This window comes from Orcinus orca, chromosome 16 (genome assembly GCF_937001465.1).
Source record: "Orcinus orca chromosome 16, mOrcOrc1.1, whole genome shotgun sequence".
NCBI lineage: Eukaryota > Metazoa > Chordata > Mammalia > Artiodactyla > Delphinidae > Orcinus > Orcinus orca.
The window spans coordinates 67,786,848-67,803,591 of NC_064574.1; the positions used below are offsets into that span (position 1 = coordinate 67,786,848).

The 16,744-nt window shown below is 48.6% G+C and overlaps 1 protein-coding gene across 2 annotated transcripts in view; it reads left to right on the plus strand.

Annotated features, from left to right (window-relative positions):
* The first annotated feature begins 441 nt into the window (after positions 1 to 441).
* PRKCB (protein kinase C beta) overlaps positions 442 to 16,744 on the plus strand; it is a 312,263-nt gene continuing 295,960 nt past the window's right edge. The window contains exons 1-2 of one of the 2 annotated variants that reach the window (XM_004268583.4): positions 442 to 819; positions 1,865 to 1,896. In XM_004268583.4, coding sequence (XP_004268631.1) covers positions 647 to 819; positions 1,865 to 1,896 — 205 coding nt within the window. In that variant the 5' untranslated portion in view covers positions 442 to 646. The remainder of the gene's footprint in view (positions 820 to 1,864; positions 1,897 to 16,744) is intronic. The other variant, XM_004268584.4, reaches the window with a different exon arrangement.

The window sequence follows — 16,744 nt, forward strand, 5'->3', positions numbered from 1 at the left end:
TTCCGAATGAGTGACAGCGGTAGCCCATCCCTCCAGGAGACGCGTGCGGAATGACAAATGGCACGGATACGGGGTGGATGGGTACCAGTCTCTGCAGAGGCCTGGGTGTAAACCGTCGCACCTACCCTTTCCACCCTCTACCCCCGCAGGCCTCAGCCCCCGTTCTCGTTTCCCCCGGGGCGCACCCAAGGTGCTCATCGCCTTCATGCAACCCAGGCCGAGGACGAGGTAGCGGGCGAGGCTCAGGTCTGGCGGTCCCTGGCTGCGGTCCCCGCGTCGCAGCGCTGCGGCTGAGAACGCTTCTCTGGGAGGCCGGCAGCCTCGGGGTGCCAGTATGTAAAGCAGCTGGCGGCTCTGGGCGGAGCCTGGGGGCGATGCAAATGAGGGAGGCGGGGTCTGCCCGCGGCTCCGCCTCCCTCCCCCGCAGCTGGGGCCAGCGGTGCCAAGCGCAGCTGGTCGAGTGGCTGCAGCTGGGCGAGTGACAGCCCCAGCTCCGCGCGCCGCGGCCGCCAGAGCCGGCGCAGGGGAAGAGTCCGCGGCCCCGGGCGGCAGAGCGGCCGCCTTCTCCCGCGCCTCCCGGGCCCGCAGCCCGCGCTACCGCGGCCCCTGGCCGGCACCTCTCGGGCTCCCGCTACCCGCGCGCAAGATGGCTGACCCGGCTGCGGGGCCGCCGCCGAGCGAGGGCGAGGAGAGCACGGTGCGCTTCGCCCGCAAAGGCGCCCTCCGGCAGAAGAACGTGCACGAGGTGAAGAACCACAAATTCACAGCCCGCTTCTTCAAGCAGCCCACCTTCTGCAGCCACTGCACCGACTTCATCTGGTGAGAACGCGCCGGCTCAGGGCACCTTCCCGGGGCTCCGAGGGTAGCGCCGCGCGCGGGGACCCCCTCTTGGCGTCCTCCGCGCCCCCCGCGCCTCCGAGGGAGGTTAAGCCCCGCCGCGGCCCCAGATCCCGGGCTCCCGCTCCGGACCCTTCTGTCCCGGACTCCCCCGTGGGCAGTCCTGCGGCTTCCCGCTCCCCGGGGTCCCAGACAGCCGATCGCGCGGTGCCTCGTGCCCTCTCTTCCTCCCAGCTGCCTCGGAGCGCCTAGGGGTCGCGCTCCGCTTCGGAAGGGGAGAAGGGGTCGCTTCTCCACAGGGCTCAGGGCTCCGCTGTCCCTCCCCGGGAGGGCAGCGCCTCGAGTGCCCTGTCGTGCGGGGTTCCCTATCTCTCTGTCTCCTTCCGGGCTCGAGGCACCCTCACCCCTTCCCTCCTTTCTGGGGGCAGCGCCCTGGGTGTCCTTTCTCTGTCTCCCTGCGGGCATGGGGCATTCTTTCCTCCTCCTCAGTGTCTCCGGGGGCAGCGCCCCGTGTTATCTCTTGCTTCTCCCTAAGGGCCTGGGTTCCCCTTTCCACTCTTCAGTTTCCCCCCTTCACATCACTGCGGGGACTCTCCGCTCCCCGGTCCCTCTAGGCATGGGGAGTCCTCTCTCCCTTCCAGTCCCCCAGGGAATGCCATCGCCGCGGGGGCTCTCCCATCCTCCCACTCAATGCGTCTTTTTCTCTTTCCCCGAGGGCACTCGGGCATCCCTGTGGGCAGAACTCCCGCCTGTCCGCCACCTCCCACCAAGACGGAAACGCTCCCCCCACCCCGCCACCTGGTGGTCGCAGCCTCCTCTCTTCTGCCTTTTGAGGGGAGGTGGAGGTTACCGCTGAGCTCCCACCTACCCCCTCCCCCCCAGAGGCGGAAGACTCTTGGGCACCCGCCTGTGGCTGGGAGGTTGCACCTGGGCTAGGGGAGCAGGGGGAAGTGGGGTGACTCTGGGGGGAACTAACTGGTGGCTGGGCCCCTCGGGCTGCCTGACATGTCTCCTTCTGCTTTTGCAGGGGCTTCGGGAAGCAAGGATTCCAGTGCCAAGGTAGGCTGTGGGGTTCTGAGGATGCTGTTTGCCGGAGGAGAAGGTGAAAAAGACTTTCTGGAAGTGACTGAGATAGGCAGAGAGTGAAGGAATTACATTTGTCAGAGTGACCTCCCAAACTAGGAGTTCACCACAGCAAGGTCTTTAAAAGTGGTGTGTGTACATGGGGCAGAGATGCTCCATCCAGGAAGGACCGGTGGAGCTGGGAGGCTCAGCTGGCCAAGGAAGTACATCCATCCTTTCCCCCTAACCGGCACCAGAAGAGTCAAAATAGGTTCTCTTGAACCTATCCTGCCTGGCCACTTCTTCTTGAGATACCCTCCCCCCCCAATTCCTGTTCCTGTGTCCTTCCACTTCCCCTGCCTCATAGAGGTCTCTACAGGTGGCCCCTGCCTCTGCAGATGGTGTATCCCCTAGGAAGGCGACTGTGGTTGTCCCCTGGGCCTCCTCCCTCTCTGAAAGAAGTGGTTCCAGTTGGGGTGCTTCTCAGATCCTGGTTTAAATTGCCCTTTCTCTCTTCTGGCTAGATACAGGAAGGACTCCAAGTGACTGGTTACCTGGGTCTTTGCATCAGGTTTGAGATCCTTGACCCTAGCCAGGGATGCCCAACCTAGTGGTGACTCGGCCATCTCTGGTTGCAGATTTGCTCTCCAGATGCCAAATCATCTGTAGTTTTGTTTAGCCCTTAGGGTGTCAAACATGTTTTGAATTTGATGCCAACATTTTAGAACTGGGAGATTTCACGAAGTATCTGACTTTGCAGCTTCAAGTTTGCTGAGCATTGGTCCCACTTTCTTTTTTGAACCATCATTTGGAGCTGAGAGCAGCAGTTTTTGTGGACAGGGTGCACATGCTGCACCATTTTGTCTCAATCGATCCCAACCAGGCCCGCTTCACCCATTTTTGGCCCCTGTAAGGCATTTGAGTTTGCAACCTCTGGTCTGGAAGGTCCCCCCTTTCCCCCATTTTAGACCAGGTCCACGTGGTTGAGTTTGGTGAGAAATATCACATTTCTAGGGAGTGTCTTAGGGGCAAGTTGATTGCCCTGGCCATCTGGGTTTAGATCAGGGGAAGAAAACATTTGAATGTTAAAGAGTCTGAGATGTGACTTAGCACTGACTGACAGTTCTGTTGTAGCACCTCCACCCTCCAGAGAAAAGTAAAGTGATCCCTGATGAGTGTGAGTGGCATTGTCAGTTATGTAGAGTGCTGGCAGTGTGGCACTGGTTTCTTCGGAGACTTATATGTCCTCTCACCTGAGATCTGGGCAGAGCCCGCTCAGCCAGTGAGCCTCGTAGACCCCCAACCCCTGCCCTCTTTTACCAAGGTTTGGAGCCCCAATTTCACGCACTGCACCAGAGGACTTCCCACGTTCCTTTAAATGGCAATCATTTCAGCCTTGGTGCACATGGTTGGATTGTTTTCTAGAACTTTGACCCCTTAAGCAGAATGCTAGGAGTGCCTTAGTGTGGGGACACGTAGAAGATCTTTGAGGTTACCTCTCACTTCCATGAATCGGTTTCTGTCTTTGTCTCTTGCTGAGGTCAGGGGTGATTTTTGAACATTTTTATTGCTGCTTTCCTGTCCCACCTGCTCTGCAGTTATTAACGGTTGGGAAAGTTAACTTCTCAGTGTGCAGGTAATGACACATCTGAAACAGCACATCTGTTTTTTCAAAGCCAGGAAAATGGTAGGCATTTTCTGGTGCAGTGAGTAAAGCAGAATTAAAGTTTCTAATGAAATATGGCAGCTTTAGAGGTAGGCATGTTAAATTTTTTTTTTTTAATTGCCTTTCTTTTTCTCCTCTTCCTGAGAGGCAGTGTAGGGTAGTGAACATGTGCACGGGCTATCAGGCTACCACTGTGAGTTTGAATCTTGGCTTGAGGCTTCCCAGCCATTTTACTTAGCCTCTCTGTACCTCAGGCTCCTTGTGTATAAAATGGGTCCATGTAACAATACCTACCTTAAAAAATTGCTGAGCTGTTGTTACAGTATATACAGTATATAAGGTGCTTGGACCAGAGTTCAGCACAGACTAAGCACTCAGAAAGTAGCAGCGCCTATGATTGTCTCCAAAGTAACCCAGTGGTGGGGCAGCTGGTGTGAGAGGAGACTGGCTCTGCAGGGTTGCTTTGCTATGCAACTGGCTGCCAGGTGAGAGTCTAAATCCAGCTGTGAACGTCTGGTCGCCCTGTGTCACTGCTTTGGTAGTAAATTCCATTTGGGCTGGAGTGGGAAGGAGCAAGAGAGGGGAAGGGGCAAATTGACAGCCCTTGAAATTGAGATGCTTAGGATCTCATGCTTAGGGATATCCCAGAAGGTGACAGATTATCCTCAGATGTGCTCAGAGATACCTGGGACTGGTTTTGAAATCAGAGAGGAGTTCCTTATCTGAGCATTTTTGTACCACATTTTTCCTCTTAAAGTGAATCTAATTAAAATGGGATCAGTATGTTATAGAAAATACATACGGTTTTATTCTCTCACCAAAGTCAGAAGTTCAGAGCCCAAGGTGCTATGTTCCTTTCAGTTTTCTGCTCTACTATCCCAGGAGTGAAAATTATTTCAGAGTCCAAGAAGGATGCTGGACTCCCCAGTCATCACAGCCTTATTTCAGCCAGCAGGAGGAGGAAAGGTACAGAAAGGTGAAGGACACATGCTCACTGTCCTGGAAGTTGCCTCTGATACTTCTGCCTATATGCTATTAGCTAGAACTTAATCACATACCCACACCTTGCTGCAAAGGAGTATGCGGGAAATGTAAGGTTAATTTCAGGTAGCCATGTTCCCAGATAAAAGCTATGGTGGGGGGTTTTCCATTTCAAAAGTAGAAGTGGAGGGCTTCCCTGGTGGTGCAGTGGTTGAGAGTCCGCTTGCTGATGCAGGGGACACGGGTTCGTGCCCCGGTCCGGGAGGATCCCACGTGCCGTGGAGCTGCTGGGCCTGTGAGCCATGGCCGCTGAGCCTGTGTGTCCGGAGCCTGTGCTCCGCAGCGGGAGAGGCCACAGCAGTGAGAGGCCCGCGTACCACAAAAAAAAAAAAAAAAAAAAAGTAGAAGTGGAAAGAGGATCTAGTCCCTGCCTTTCTTGGGTGGGAGTTGTGTAGGATGATCATAAAGCAAAGAAACCACTGAGCCCCGTGCTCCATGGTGCTGCCATGGAAATTGGCGGTGCTGAGATGGCTTGAGAGAGGAAGGATGGGAAGTCCGTAAGCCATGGGAGATTGTGGATTTCTGTGTGCTCAGGGGAGTTTAAGAATAGACTTTCTTGCTTTTGTATAGAACTCTAGATTGACTGCTACATAATTTCTCCCTTTTTGTTTCCACTCTGTATTTTCTATAAAACCATTCTCTGTGAGGTAGTTTAAGAATGTCTCTGGTGACAGGGGACTGGAGCTGAGAATCTCTATTATGAAACCCCCTAAATTCTGGATTAGAAATAGGACTGCTCAGATAAGCAAGGCAGACTTCTCTCTGTGGTATTCTTTTTTTTGCGGTACGCGGGCCTCTCACTGCTGTGGCCTCTCCCGTTGTGGAGCACAGGCTCTGGACGCGCAGGCTCAGCGGCCACGGCTCACGGGCCCAGCCACTCCATGGCATGTGGGATCTTTCCCGGACCGGGACACGAACGTGTGTCCTCTGCATCGGCAGGCGGACTCTGAACCACTGCGCCACCAGGGAAGCCCTGTGGCATTCTTTAGAGGAGCCACGGACCAAGATTTGTGCTGTCATTGTAATTAAGACAAGGCTTTGGGTGGAATTAGGCTCTTGCCCAAAGAAACCTGTACAGTTGGGCAGAGAGAAAAAAAATTTTTTTAAGGAAGTCACCTAATTAGAAATAGGGAGGCAATAAAATATAGGGATTCAGAATTCCTAGCATGGGATTGGAGTCAGAACTGGGTTTGAATCTGTGCTCTGCCACCTACTTACTGTGTGAACTTGGGCAAGTCATCCATTTGTAGTGGCCTCGGTCTTCTCATCTGTGAAATGGGCTAATAGTACCTACCTCATAGGGTTGTGGTAAGGAGTAATGAGGTGGTACAAGAGAAATATCCACTATCGATAACTCTAAGTGAGATGATCATTATTACTTGATTAGCTGTAGGAAACTGTGTCAAAAGAGGAAGAGAGTTAATTTGGGAACTCATTAAATGACTATGTCTCTTTCGTGTATTTAGATGGGTTTCTTCTTTGGTATGTTTCTTCATAGACTTTAGGTGACACCAGTGAGTCTAGCCCCCGATAGTCAGCTTGTTTAGATTGTCTTTTTTGACCCTTCTTGTGAGAAAAATCTAAACTTGCCATGGACCCTCTAGAAGAACCCCAGTGCACTAATTTTCTGACTATGTAGACCTAGCATTGATGACTATAACGAGTAAACCAGCTCTTTCCTTTCTTGTATAGATTAGAAAACAAGTTTTTAAGCCTTCTTTTTTTAAATTTTATTTTTTTAATTGAAGTAGAGTTGATTGACAATGCTGTGCCAATCTCTGCTATACAGCAAAGTGACTCAGTTACACACATAGAGACATTCTTGTTTTACACATTCTTTTCCATTATGGTTTATCCCAGGATATTGAATATAGTTCCCTGTGCTTTTTTAAGCCTTCTAATAGACATTATTCTTTTTTTTTTTTTTTTTTTTTGCGGTACGCGGGCCTCTCGCTGTTGTGGCCTCTCCCGTTGCGGAGCACAGGCTCCGGACGCGCAGGCTCAGCGGCCATGGCTCACGGGCCCAGCCGCTCCGCGGCATGTGGGATCTTCCCGAACCGGGGCACGAACCCGTGTCCCCTGCATCGGCAGGCAGACTCGCAACCACTGCGCAACCAGGGAAGCCCAATAGACATTATTCTTAAAAATCCCCAAAGTATTGCATGAATACAACCATTGCTAGTTTCATCAACATGACTTTACAGGATACAAGTTTATTTTAGTCTTTAGTTAACACTTTGAGATTAGAATATGTACTTTTTAAAAACAGTAGTCAAAGATGAATCGAAGGTTCATTTTATTTTTGGCATATTTTTCCCTAGGAACTATGATATCCTGAATTTCAGGTTGAACTTTCTCAGTAGAATCATAAATAGGGCCTTTTTTGTGTGCAGTCAAGCCTCTATTATTCCACTTCCCTCCCTTCTCGGAAGCAGATCCCAGAGGCCTGTGAGTGAGGCTCCACTTATCTCTTGGCTCTTCTTAATGTGTCCTGGGGGTTCCATGTGGATAAAAGGCAGAGGCTTTTTGAATTTGTGTTTGTTGGTTTGACTTTTTAATTTTTGCCACCTGAAGTGGGATTTGGGGCTCAAAGTCCCGAATGAAATAAAAAAATTTAAGGATAGGTTAATGCTGGGTCTTAGCAACTTAGCAAGAAGGAGGGTTGATTTGTTGAAGAGGCAACAGCCAATTCCTTTTGAGCTGTAGAACACTCAGAGAAAGCTTGAAGCTTTGTCACTGGGCAACAGAATGCCTTTCCAAGTAAATATGGAAAATATGACCTTTGAAAATCTAGTTGATATGATATACCAGTTATTAGAAACTCATTAAAAAATACATTATTTCTGAGTACCAGTGATACTTCAGGTACTGCCCAGAACCAGATATAGCATGTTTATAGTGTATCTGGGTCAATAGAAAAAGATATAGAGAAGTTAACTGGTCAAAAGGTAAACCAAAGGTTTGAAAATAAATTGTACACGTTCTTGCTGTTGGGGTCCTCTTTCCTCTGTCTGTCTCTTTCTTTCTCCACACATGCACACACATACACACACACGTGCACACACACGCAAACAGATCAGTACGTCACAATTTTGAGATTATGCATCTCCTTTTGATGCTTTTCAGCTACAGGTCGTTCAATTATTAAGTACAATTTTTAATCCTCTGGTCTTTTGTCTTTGCAGTCCAATTAATTCTTCGGTGGGGAGGGGGATCAGCTGAACAGTTCATCATCTCTGGCTGATGTGTTCAAAAGCTTGGTCCCTTATTCTTGGCATTTGATCTAATCTCAAGGATTCTTTGACTTCACTCATCCTATCTCTCCATTGAAATTGTGTGATAGCTTTTTTATAGAGTATATAAAAATCACAATGTTTACATGTGGTATTTGGAGGTGTGATGGCTCCTTGACAATCTGGTAGGAAATTTGTATATTTACCACATACCTCCATTCGTCCATCCATCCATCCATCCTTCCAAAAAATATTCACTCATTAAGCTCTCTGTGTCAGGAGTGATGTTAGACGGCAGGAATACAAGGGTGAATGAGATTGAGAGGATCCTTATTGTCGCGGAGCTTACAGTGTAATGGGGGAGATGAGACAGTCTACAAAGCATTGCACCGATATTTAATTTCACTCTTGTTAAGTACTTAGAAGGAAATGTACAGGGTGCTATGGGAATGTGTAGGGGATGCTAACCTATGTAAGGGTTGGGGTGGAGTCAGGGAATTCTTTGGCCTGGGAATTAAAAACAAAAACCAGGGACTTCCCTGGCGGTCCAGTGGTGAAGATTCTGCGCTTCCAATGCAGGGGGCTCGGGTTCGACCCCTGGTCAGGGAACTAAGATCCCACATGCCGCACAGAAACAAAAACAAAAAACAGACAACTTCTCATTCTTTGAGGTAATTGGAGAAAGTCTGAGTTGTCAAGGAGCCAGAGCTAAAAATCTGTATTGTGAAGCTGCTTATAACCTGGATAAAGATGTGCAGGAGGTCTTATCTCTGTGACATTCTGTGGAGAAGCCCTGAATCTTTATTTGTGCCATGGTTGCAAGTAAGATGAATATTTAGTAGAATTAGACAGTTACATTAAGATGGCTTCTTTCTCAGTTTGACAGACAGAGAACGTCATCTCCTCTTAGCTAATAACTCATAATGAGCTGACTTCCTTTTTGTTCAGGGGTTGCAGTTCGAGGTGGCTGCTCTACAAGAGAAAAATCAGATCATTTCAGAGGTGGAGGGGCAAGCCTGAGGCAATAGATTGAGAATAAATAAAAAGAGAGAGCAGTTATATATGTGTATACACACACAGATTCTTTTCCATTATAGTTTATTACAAGATATTAAAGTGTATAACTGAGTCACTCTGCTGTACGCCAGAAACTAACACAACATTATAAATCAACTCTACTTCAATTTAAAAAAAGAGAGAGAGCAAAATGTATCAGGGAAAGGCATTTGTGAGCTGAAAGCCAGTTTACAGGGGCACAGGATTACTTGCATTTTCTCCTGAATACCTTCCTCATCCTGGGTCCATGTCTGATTTTCTACAACCATTCATTCCATTGGTTTAGGCAGTGTGTCTTCTTTTATTTGGAAGATAATTTTTAAGTAGTTTCACAGTGAGCAGCATTGACTCACACGTAGAAAAAGATCCTTTGTCAATTCTCTTTCCATTTTTCTGATTCCTTCAAGGAGAAAGTCTCAGTCTCTCTAATGCAAATCTGGGTACTTCGTAAATGTTCTTTATTGTTTTGATTATAAAGGGACTACAGGGAATTATGGGAACATAAAGATGTGTTCGTTTCTACCAGTAACCCACTTTTACCTAACGTTGAGCTCATGCTCTTCTACCTCTGGGCCTGGTTTCTTACTGGCGTTTCCTCCTTGTGAGTAGGGAAGGGGAGTTCAGTGTCTTCCCTGGAAATGTTTGGTGTTGGAAGGAAGCTCTGTGTTGCAGAGGGTTGAAAAGCACAGCAACTGCAGGCTTTGGAAGAGACGGTAGCCTTTATTCAGGAGTGTCAGTCTTTTAATATTACTGTTGTTATTGTTGCTGTTGTTGTTACCTTTTCATTGCCCTTGGCCTGCTTGTTTGTATCTCTTGGAGGTCTCTTTTTACCTCAGCCCACATGCAGAAATTTGCCCTACCCGGTCAGAAGGGGAACTCAGACCCAGACTAGGAGGGTTCTGATCCCCCTTATTGAGTCTTGGCATTTGCTAAGTAAATGGAAATTAACTTTGCTCAACAATAACCATGTTCCTGGGGTGAATTCTAGACTCTTCCTTTACCTTGCCACTGGCCAGTGACCAGACTTTGGGCTTCTAGATAGGCAGTAAAAATGGGGCTTGAGAATGAAGGTTCAAATATCAAACAGACCTGATTTCCTATCCTGGCTTTGTTTCTCCATGGCTTTGTGACCCTGGGCTGGTGAAACATGATTCTGCCTTTATCCACCCATCCATCTATCCATCCATCTTCCCACTCACGCACCAATCCATTCCTCTATCCACCCAGTTGTTTTTCCATCCATCATCCATCTATTCATCCATCCATCCATCCATCCATTTCCACATCCATCTAGCCATCTGTCCGTCTGTCCATTCATTCAGTAAATATTTATTGAGTGCCTACCATGTATCAGGTACTGTTCTAAGCACTGGAACTAGAGCGGTGAACAAGACAGAATCCCTGCCCTCAGAGACGTTTGGTAGAAGAATAGCAATTAATACATTTTAGTAGAAGAATAGCAATTAACAAGTAACTTAGAAGAAATATATTGTATAATGTCAGGTTCCAATATGGGCTTTGGAGAGGAATAAGACACCATGCTTGCCCTTGAAAATCTCCCTCGTCTTTTGAGGGGAGAACAGCACATGGCCAATTACCTCTGGTACATAAATGAGAAGTGTTACACCGAGGGTGTGAAAAAGCTTTGAATGACATCCTTACTCCTAGGAGGGGTGGAGAAGATGCCACACAGGAGCTGACATTTGGGAACAATCTTCCAGCAGGAGTAGGAGTTCCCAGATTGACATGGGGGCGGGGGCCGGGGAGGGTGTTTCAGGCAGAGGACAGCACAAGTGGAGCCCGGGAGGAGAGAAAGGGGCTCATGCGGGGAACAGGAAGGAGGGTGTGTGAGGGATGAGCTGGTGGGAGGGGAACGTCCTGTCGGGGGTCTGGACCTCGTGAAGGCAGCGTAGTGACTAGGAAGTGGCTGTTGTCACTGCTGTCGCGCGGGATGTGTGTGGGTGAGTGAAATGGCCAAATGTTTGAAAAAGAGCATGAGATGCATTCTGAAGCCATAATTGCCGTGACTCAGATCCTGAAATTCCAGGCTGGTAGGGTTGGAAGTCAGGTAAGAGGAGCGGAAGTGACCACTTAGAAGCAGCGGGGGAGCGTTCCCAGAGCATCTAGGGGCTGCTGCCATTTTTCACATCCTAAAGAGACATTTGGACTTTCGTGTCAGTCATACTGTTGATTGTCCTATTTTGGGAGATGGTTACTGGGTTATTTTTATGGTTCTGACAATAGGGATATTGCTCTTCACTGCATCCTTCATCGTAGAGGGCCACAGAAGCGATTTTTTTCTCTAGAAGGAATCCTCCCACTCCTTTTCTCCTTCTCTCCTGCTATCATGCACCCAGCTCGTGTTTATTGAGCACATGCTGCACCGGTGGTGAAGAATTTGTGCTTTGGAGACAGAAGGGCATGGGTATAAGTCTTGGCTTCTTGCTATGGGACCTCGAACATGTTACTTAAACTCTTTGAACTTGTGGTTCTTCCAGAGGACAAAGGCAGTGACAGAACCTAGTTTATAGGTTACACGGCAGGTGTTTCCTGAGCACCTTGCCTGACATACAGTGAGTACTTGATAAACAGGGCCGTTTCCATGATTTCTAGGGCTGGCCACCGTCTTGTCCTTACTGAGTTTATAGTCTTGGGAGGCAGGATGAATGCTCCCGAGTCAAGGACATGATGCAAGAATGAATGTGCTTACATGCCGTGGCCAAGAGCACGCAGGGAAACTGACAATGGATCTGAGGGAGGAGGGCTCAGCTGCCGTCAGAGACGTGATTTGAACGTGGGTGAGCGCGGTGCTTTCTGTGCTTCAGTTTCCTGGGTTTTGATGCTTTAATTTTGTGGGAAACCTCAGAAAGCTGAATTGAAATCAGTGATTGCCCCACCTGCTGCCTCATTTTGGAAACGTGTTGATGGCGTTTCAACTTCAAATAGATTTCTGACCAGCTCACCTTTAAAATTTGGGGGTCCCCTCAGCCTCTGTGTGGGATGTTCATGTGCTCTTTTGGGTTGAAGAAGCTAGCTAATAATGTGGGTGAAGGTAGAGGGTGAGCTCTGCAGGACTGTCTCTTGTCGTGATGGAGTTTTATGGAATAGCCCTATTTTGAAGACCTTCCCTCCCTAAAGGCGGGGGGGGGGGTCATTCTTTACAGTTTAGGCAAAGCGGCAACTGAGAATTTTGATAGTTATCTGGATTTTTTTGTGTGTGTGGCAAAATGTATGGCTGGGGGCATTAATAAGTCTATCTGGGCCACCAGTACACTTAGGGATGCAGGATTAGCATATAGGGTGGTGAGGGACCGTTTTCTATTTTGGTTAGAGGTCTATGCTTTGGTGGCTGGCTCTCTTTTTCCCAGGGTTAAGTCCAGAATCCTTAACACCAGTCACAAGGTTGCCTGATCTGGGCCCTCACAATCCTCCCCTTGTACCACACTTCCACTTGCATTTCACTTTCTGGCTGAAGACCCAACTGGTGGTCTTTCTCAGTAGGACACAGCCCTGCCCAGCCTAGGGCTTTTGCACCTGCTCTGTCTTCAGCTTGAATCGCTCTTCCCTTTCCTCTTCCCCCACTCGCCTCCTACTTCTCCTTCAGAAGTTAGCTCAAATGTCACTTTTTCAGAGAAGCCTTCCCTGATCTTCCAAATCACGTTCCCCCCTTGTAGTCTCATAACCCCTTGTCACTTTTACATTTCCTAATTGTATATTTATTTGAGTGTTTGGTGTTTGTCTTCCCCACAAGAATGTAAGTTTCGTGAGCGTAGGGACCACATCTGTCTCATTTCCTGTTGTTTCTGGAGTACCTGGCTCCCTACCTGGCACATGGTATGTGCTCGTAGATACTTTTTAAATGAGTGAATGGTATGGGGGAGGATAACTCCATTGAGGGAGTCATTGGATTTGGCTTTTGGTGCTAGTTTTGGTATAGCTTGATCTGTGATTTTTATAAAGAGTGTTATCACTTGCTAGTTTACAAGCTCTGGTCATTTTTGTTTGAACCAAAAAAAAAATTGCCCTCATTAAAGCCTGTTGAGAAGTGATTTTCAGAAGTACGCGAATGCTGCAGTCTTAACTTTGGGCCCAGCCTCGGGCTTTGGCCGTGTTTCACTGTGAAGATAAAGAGTTTCTCCACAGAAGTCCCTTCTTTAGGACCCTGGTGGACTGGAGTGAGGATAATTACCTTTGACGTAACATAAACTGGAGGCTACTGAAATGGCCATCTGAGTAGAATAGTGGGTACATAATGGAATACTATACAGCAACGAAAATGGACAGACTCCAGCTATACACAGCATAGATGACTCTCACAACCTGTGAGCTAAATGCCAGTACGTTCTGTATAATTCCATGCGCTTGAAGTTCAGGGACAGGTGAAAGTCATCATAGGTGGCAGCAGTTAGGATGGTGATTACCCACAGGGGGACTGGTGGGGACTGAGAGGGGCTCCTAGGGCGCTGGCGATGTTGTTTCTTGATCTGGGTGCTGGTTACATGGTGGATTCAGATTGTGACCATCCATTGAGCTATAGACATGTACCCACTTTTCTGTTAACGTATATCCCACTTTAACAGAAAGAGCTAAAAAGCACAGAGTTTTGGGAATTCCTTAGCGGTCCAGCGGTTAGGACTCTGAGCTTTCACTGCCGAGGCCCCAGGTTCAAGCCGTGCTCGCGGAACTAAGATCCCACAAGCCACACGGTGTGCCCAAAAAAAAAAAAAGTACATAGTTTTAAGTCACTGGGAATCTGAGAAATGTTAGTGGGGACTTTTTCAGTTTTGCACACAGAAGTGAAATCTGTACAGGAGACGAGCACCTTCTGCAGTCACCCATTGAGGGATGGTGCTGTTTGCCTTTTTGGGGGGACATCTGCTTCACATTTCAGTGTTGCCCGTCGGTTGCAAACTGTAGAACAAAGAAGCCAGGACATTCTGACAGTTTTCCCAGCCAGTAATGTAGCTCTGTTAATACCAGGAAAACTTGAGCTCGTAAACTGCTTTTAGGGCTTGCATTTAAAACATTCTCTATCTGCTAAGGTATTAGTCAGAATCTATGAAAGCTACTATAACAGATAAGCCTTGAAACCTCTGGCTTGAGAGGAAGGGATTTATTTCTCACTCACGGCACAGACCACTGCAGGCGATGCTGGTCAGGCAGCCTCCCGCCCAGTCATCCAGGGCTCCAGGTAACTCTCCACTGGGCAGGTGGGTGGGGAGAAGGAACACAAGAAAGCACATTCATTTCAGAGCCACTTCAGCCAGGAAGGGACACATAACACTTCTACTCACATTCTCGTGGCCGGAGCTTGGGTGCAGGGCTGCGTCAACTGCGTGTTGACCAGCTCGGGAGCAAAAGAAAACAGGTAAGTGTTGAGAACAGCAAACCCTACTCTAGTCCGCAAAGCCATGGTTTCCTCTGACTTCCTTGGAGCTGGTGTATCCAATTTTACCTCTAGCTTGACTTCTTTAAACCTGAGAGGTGAAACTCTAGACCTCTTTATCTTATCAAACATAGGAGGGGATGTTAGGGGGAGAACACAGTCTGTTTGTGTTGCTTAGAGTGAAATAAAGAGACACTCTTCTTACTTTTAGCTGGTAGAACAATCTGGTTCTTGTCAGAATTTCCAGTTTTCCAGCCAGTCAGAATTCTTGCTGCTTCTAGTTGTCAGTGGACATCACAAACGCTTTGATTTGAGTCAGGAATAAGCTCACCCGGTTACTTCTTTTGGGAAAGTCTTTTGCTTATTTGTCTTCTCTCCTACGGAAGAATCTTTCGGTAGTTCTACTTTTGGATGTTTGACTGAACACCTAATTTGACTGGACACAATTATCTGGTGTTTAACGAACCACCTCAAACCTTTAGTGGCTTCAAATCACCACCATTTTATTTTGCTCTTGTTTCTGTGGGTCAGTCATTTGGGCTGGGCTCAGCTGCGTGGTCCTTCTGGTCTAGGCAAGGACTGGCTGTTCGTGGCTGGGCTCACCCGTGTCTGGGGCCTCAGCTAGGACACCTGGGCCACCTGGAGCCTTTCTCCAGGTGGTCTCTCATCTTCAGTGGGCTGGCCCAAGCTTGGTCACGTGGTAGTGGGTGCATTCCCAGTGCACAAGCAGGGGCCCAGCCTCTTGAACTCTAGGCCCAGAACTTGCACAGTGTCATTGCTCCCATATTCTATGAGTGAAAGGGAAACACAAGCCCATCCCAGAAATAAAGGAGGAAAGAGAGGGGGGAAGAGACTCTTCCTCTTGATGGGAGAAGCTGCATATACCATGTGGCACTTTGGGGGACCTAATAGACCAGTTTCAACATGGCCCTCATGACTGCTTAGTTCCAGTACAGTGTGCATCTGCTGGACTGACCTTGAATCTGCGGTAGGTCCCGAGTGAGCGCTCACCGCTTACACCTAATAACAGGACTCAAGTCATAGGGAAGTGAAAGGGCCAAATGCTTTACGTAAAGGGCACAGCCCAGGCTTAGTGCACATGAAACACTGACTACTACCGCCATCACTATCGAATACCACCACCATCACTACCGAATACACCACCATCACTACCGAATACACCACCATCACTACTGAATACACCACCAAGTATTGTCATTACTACCACCCGGGTCCTGCTGTGGACTTGGCACTACACTAAGTGCTTAAGATTCATAACATGAGGCCCCTGCCCTTGAGGAGGGAGAGAGCTGAGAAAGAAACAGATGTGAGTGAATCCATGTCATCCAGTGTGGCACGTGTGATCACAGAGCTGCAGTGGAGTGGGATGAGGTCGAGGGCATGGGTTCAGACCTCAGCTCCATTGCTGCACATTCGAGGGCTTGGGTGCCTTTTTTAACCTCTTTAATCTCTGGTTTCCTCATCTGTGAAATGCAGGTAACAGCACAGAGCCCACCTCCTAGGATGCCGTGTGGATTGAATGAGACCTGGCATGCAAGGAACATAGGATTGCTTGTTAAATGTTAGTTCTGAAAAACAATTCTCAAAAATACCTTTGAGAAGTGTCCTAAAGGCACCATTTTTCCTTCAGTCTCCTCCTGTGACTCTGGCCAATGTCATTGCTGCTTTGTCTTCAAAGATGAAGCTTTACAAACAGGTGGCTTATGGGAGGAGGAGCTCTTGGGAACACCACCTGTAAGGGATGGAGGGAGGCAGGGAAGAGAGAAGTTAAAGTGCAGTGCAATAGTTGTAATAGAGGCCGAAGCCAATCCCATGGCTGGAGCTGGGATGGCCCTTCAGAACTGGAACAGTGGGGACCCACAGCAAGAGGGCACTGGCTGTGGGCTGCTCTGGGGAGCTGGCATTACCGTGGGCAAGGCAGCTTCTTTAAGGGAAGAGTCCCAGGGAGGATGCATCTGGGGATCATCGGCCTTCAGCACTCCCAGCAGGGGGTGTCCTGGTCCTACAGGTGTGAGTAGGGTCTAGGGGATGCTCTATGGGGTCCACAGCATTCTTCCGGTTCTCTCTTAGAGGTTGAACATTCCAAACTGTGTCTTCTTGACTCTTAGTAACCCTGTGGGCCTGCATCCTTGGCCTCTTCCCAGAACTGATTTAGTTGCTATGTAGATTCATAGCCCGTATCTTCCGGCACTGAAATACCATTTACAGAGAGCCTTAATCCAAGTAGGACACCGGAGTGGCTCGCCCAAGGTCACTTAGCTACCGGGAGGAGACCTGGACTTACATACCTCCCCTTACTTTCCCTCTACCATGCTCTCCTGAGTCACGGGAGATTCCCTCTTTATTCTAAGCCTGGACTCCGTGAATTCTTCTTTATTCTAAGCCTGGACTCCGTGAGGTGCCTTGACCTTCACCTTTACACCTCCTTGCAGCTCCGCTCTG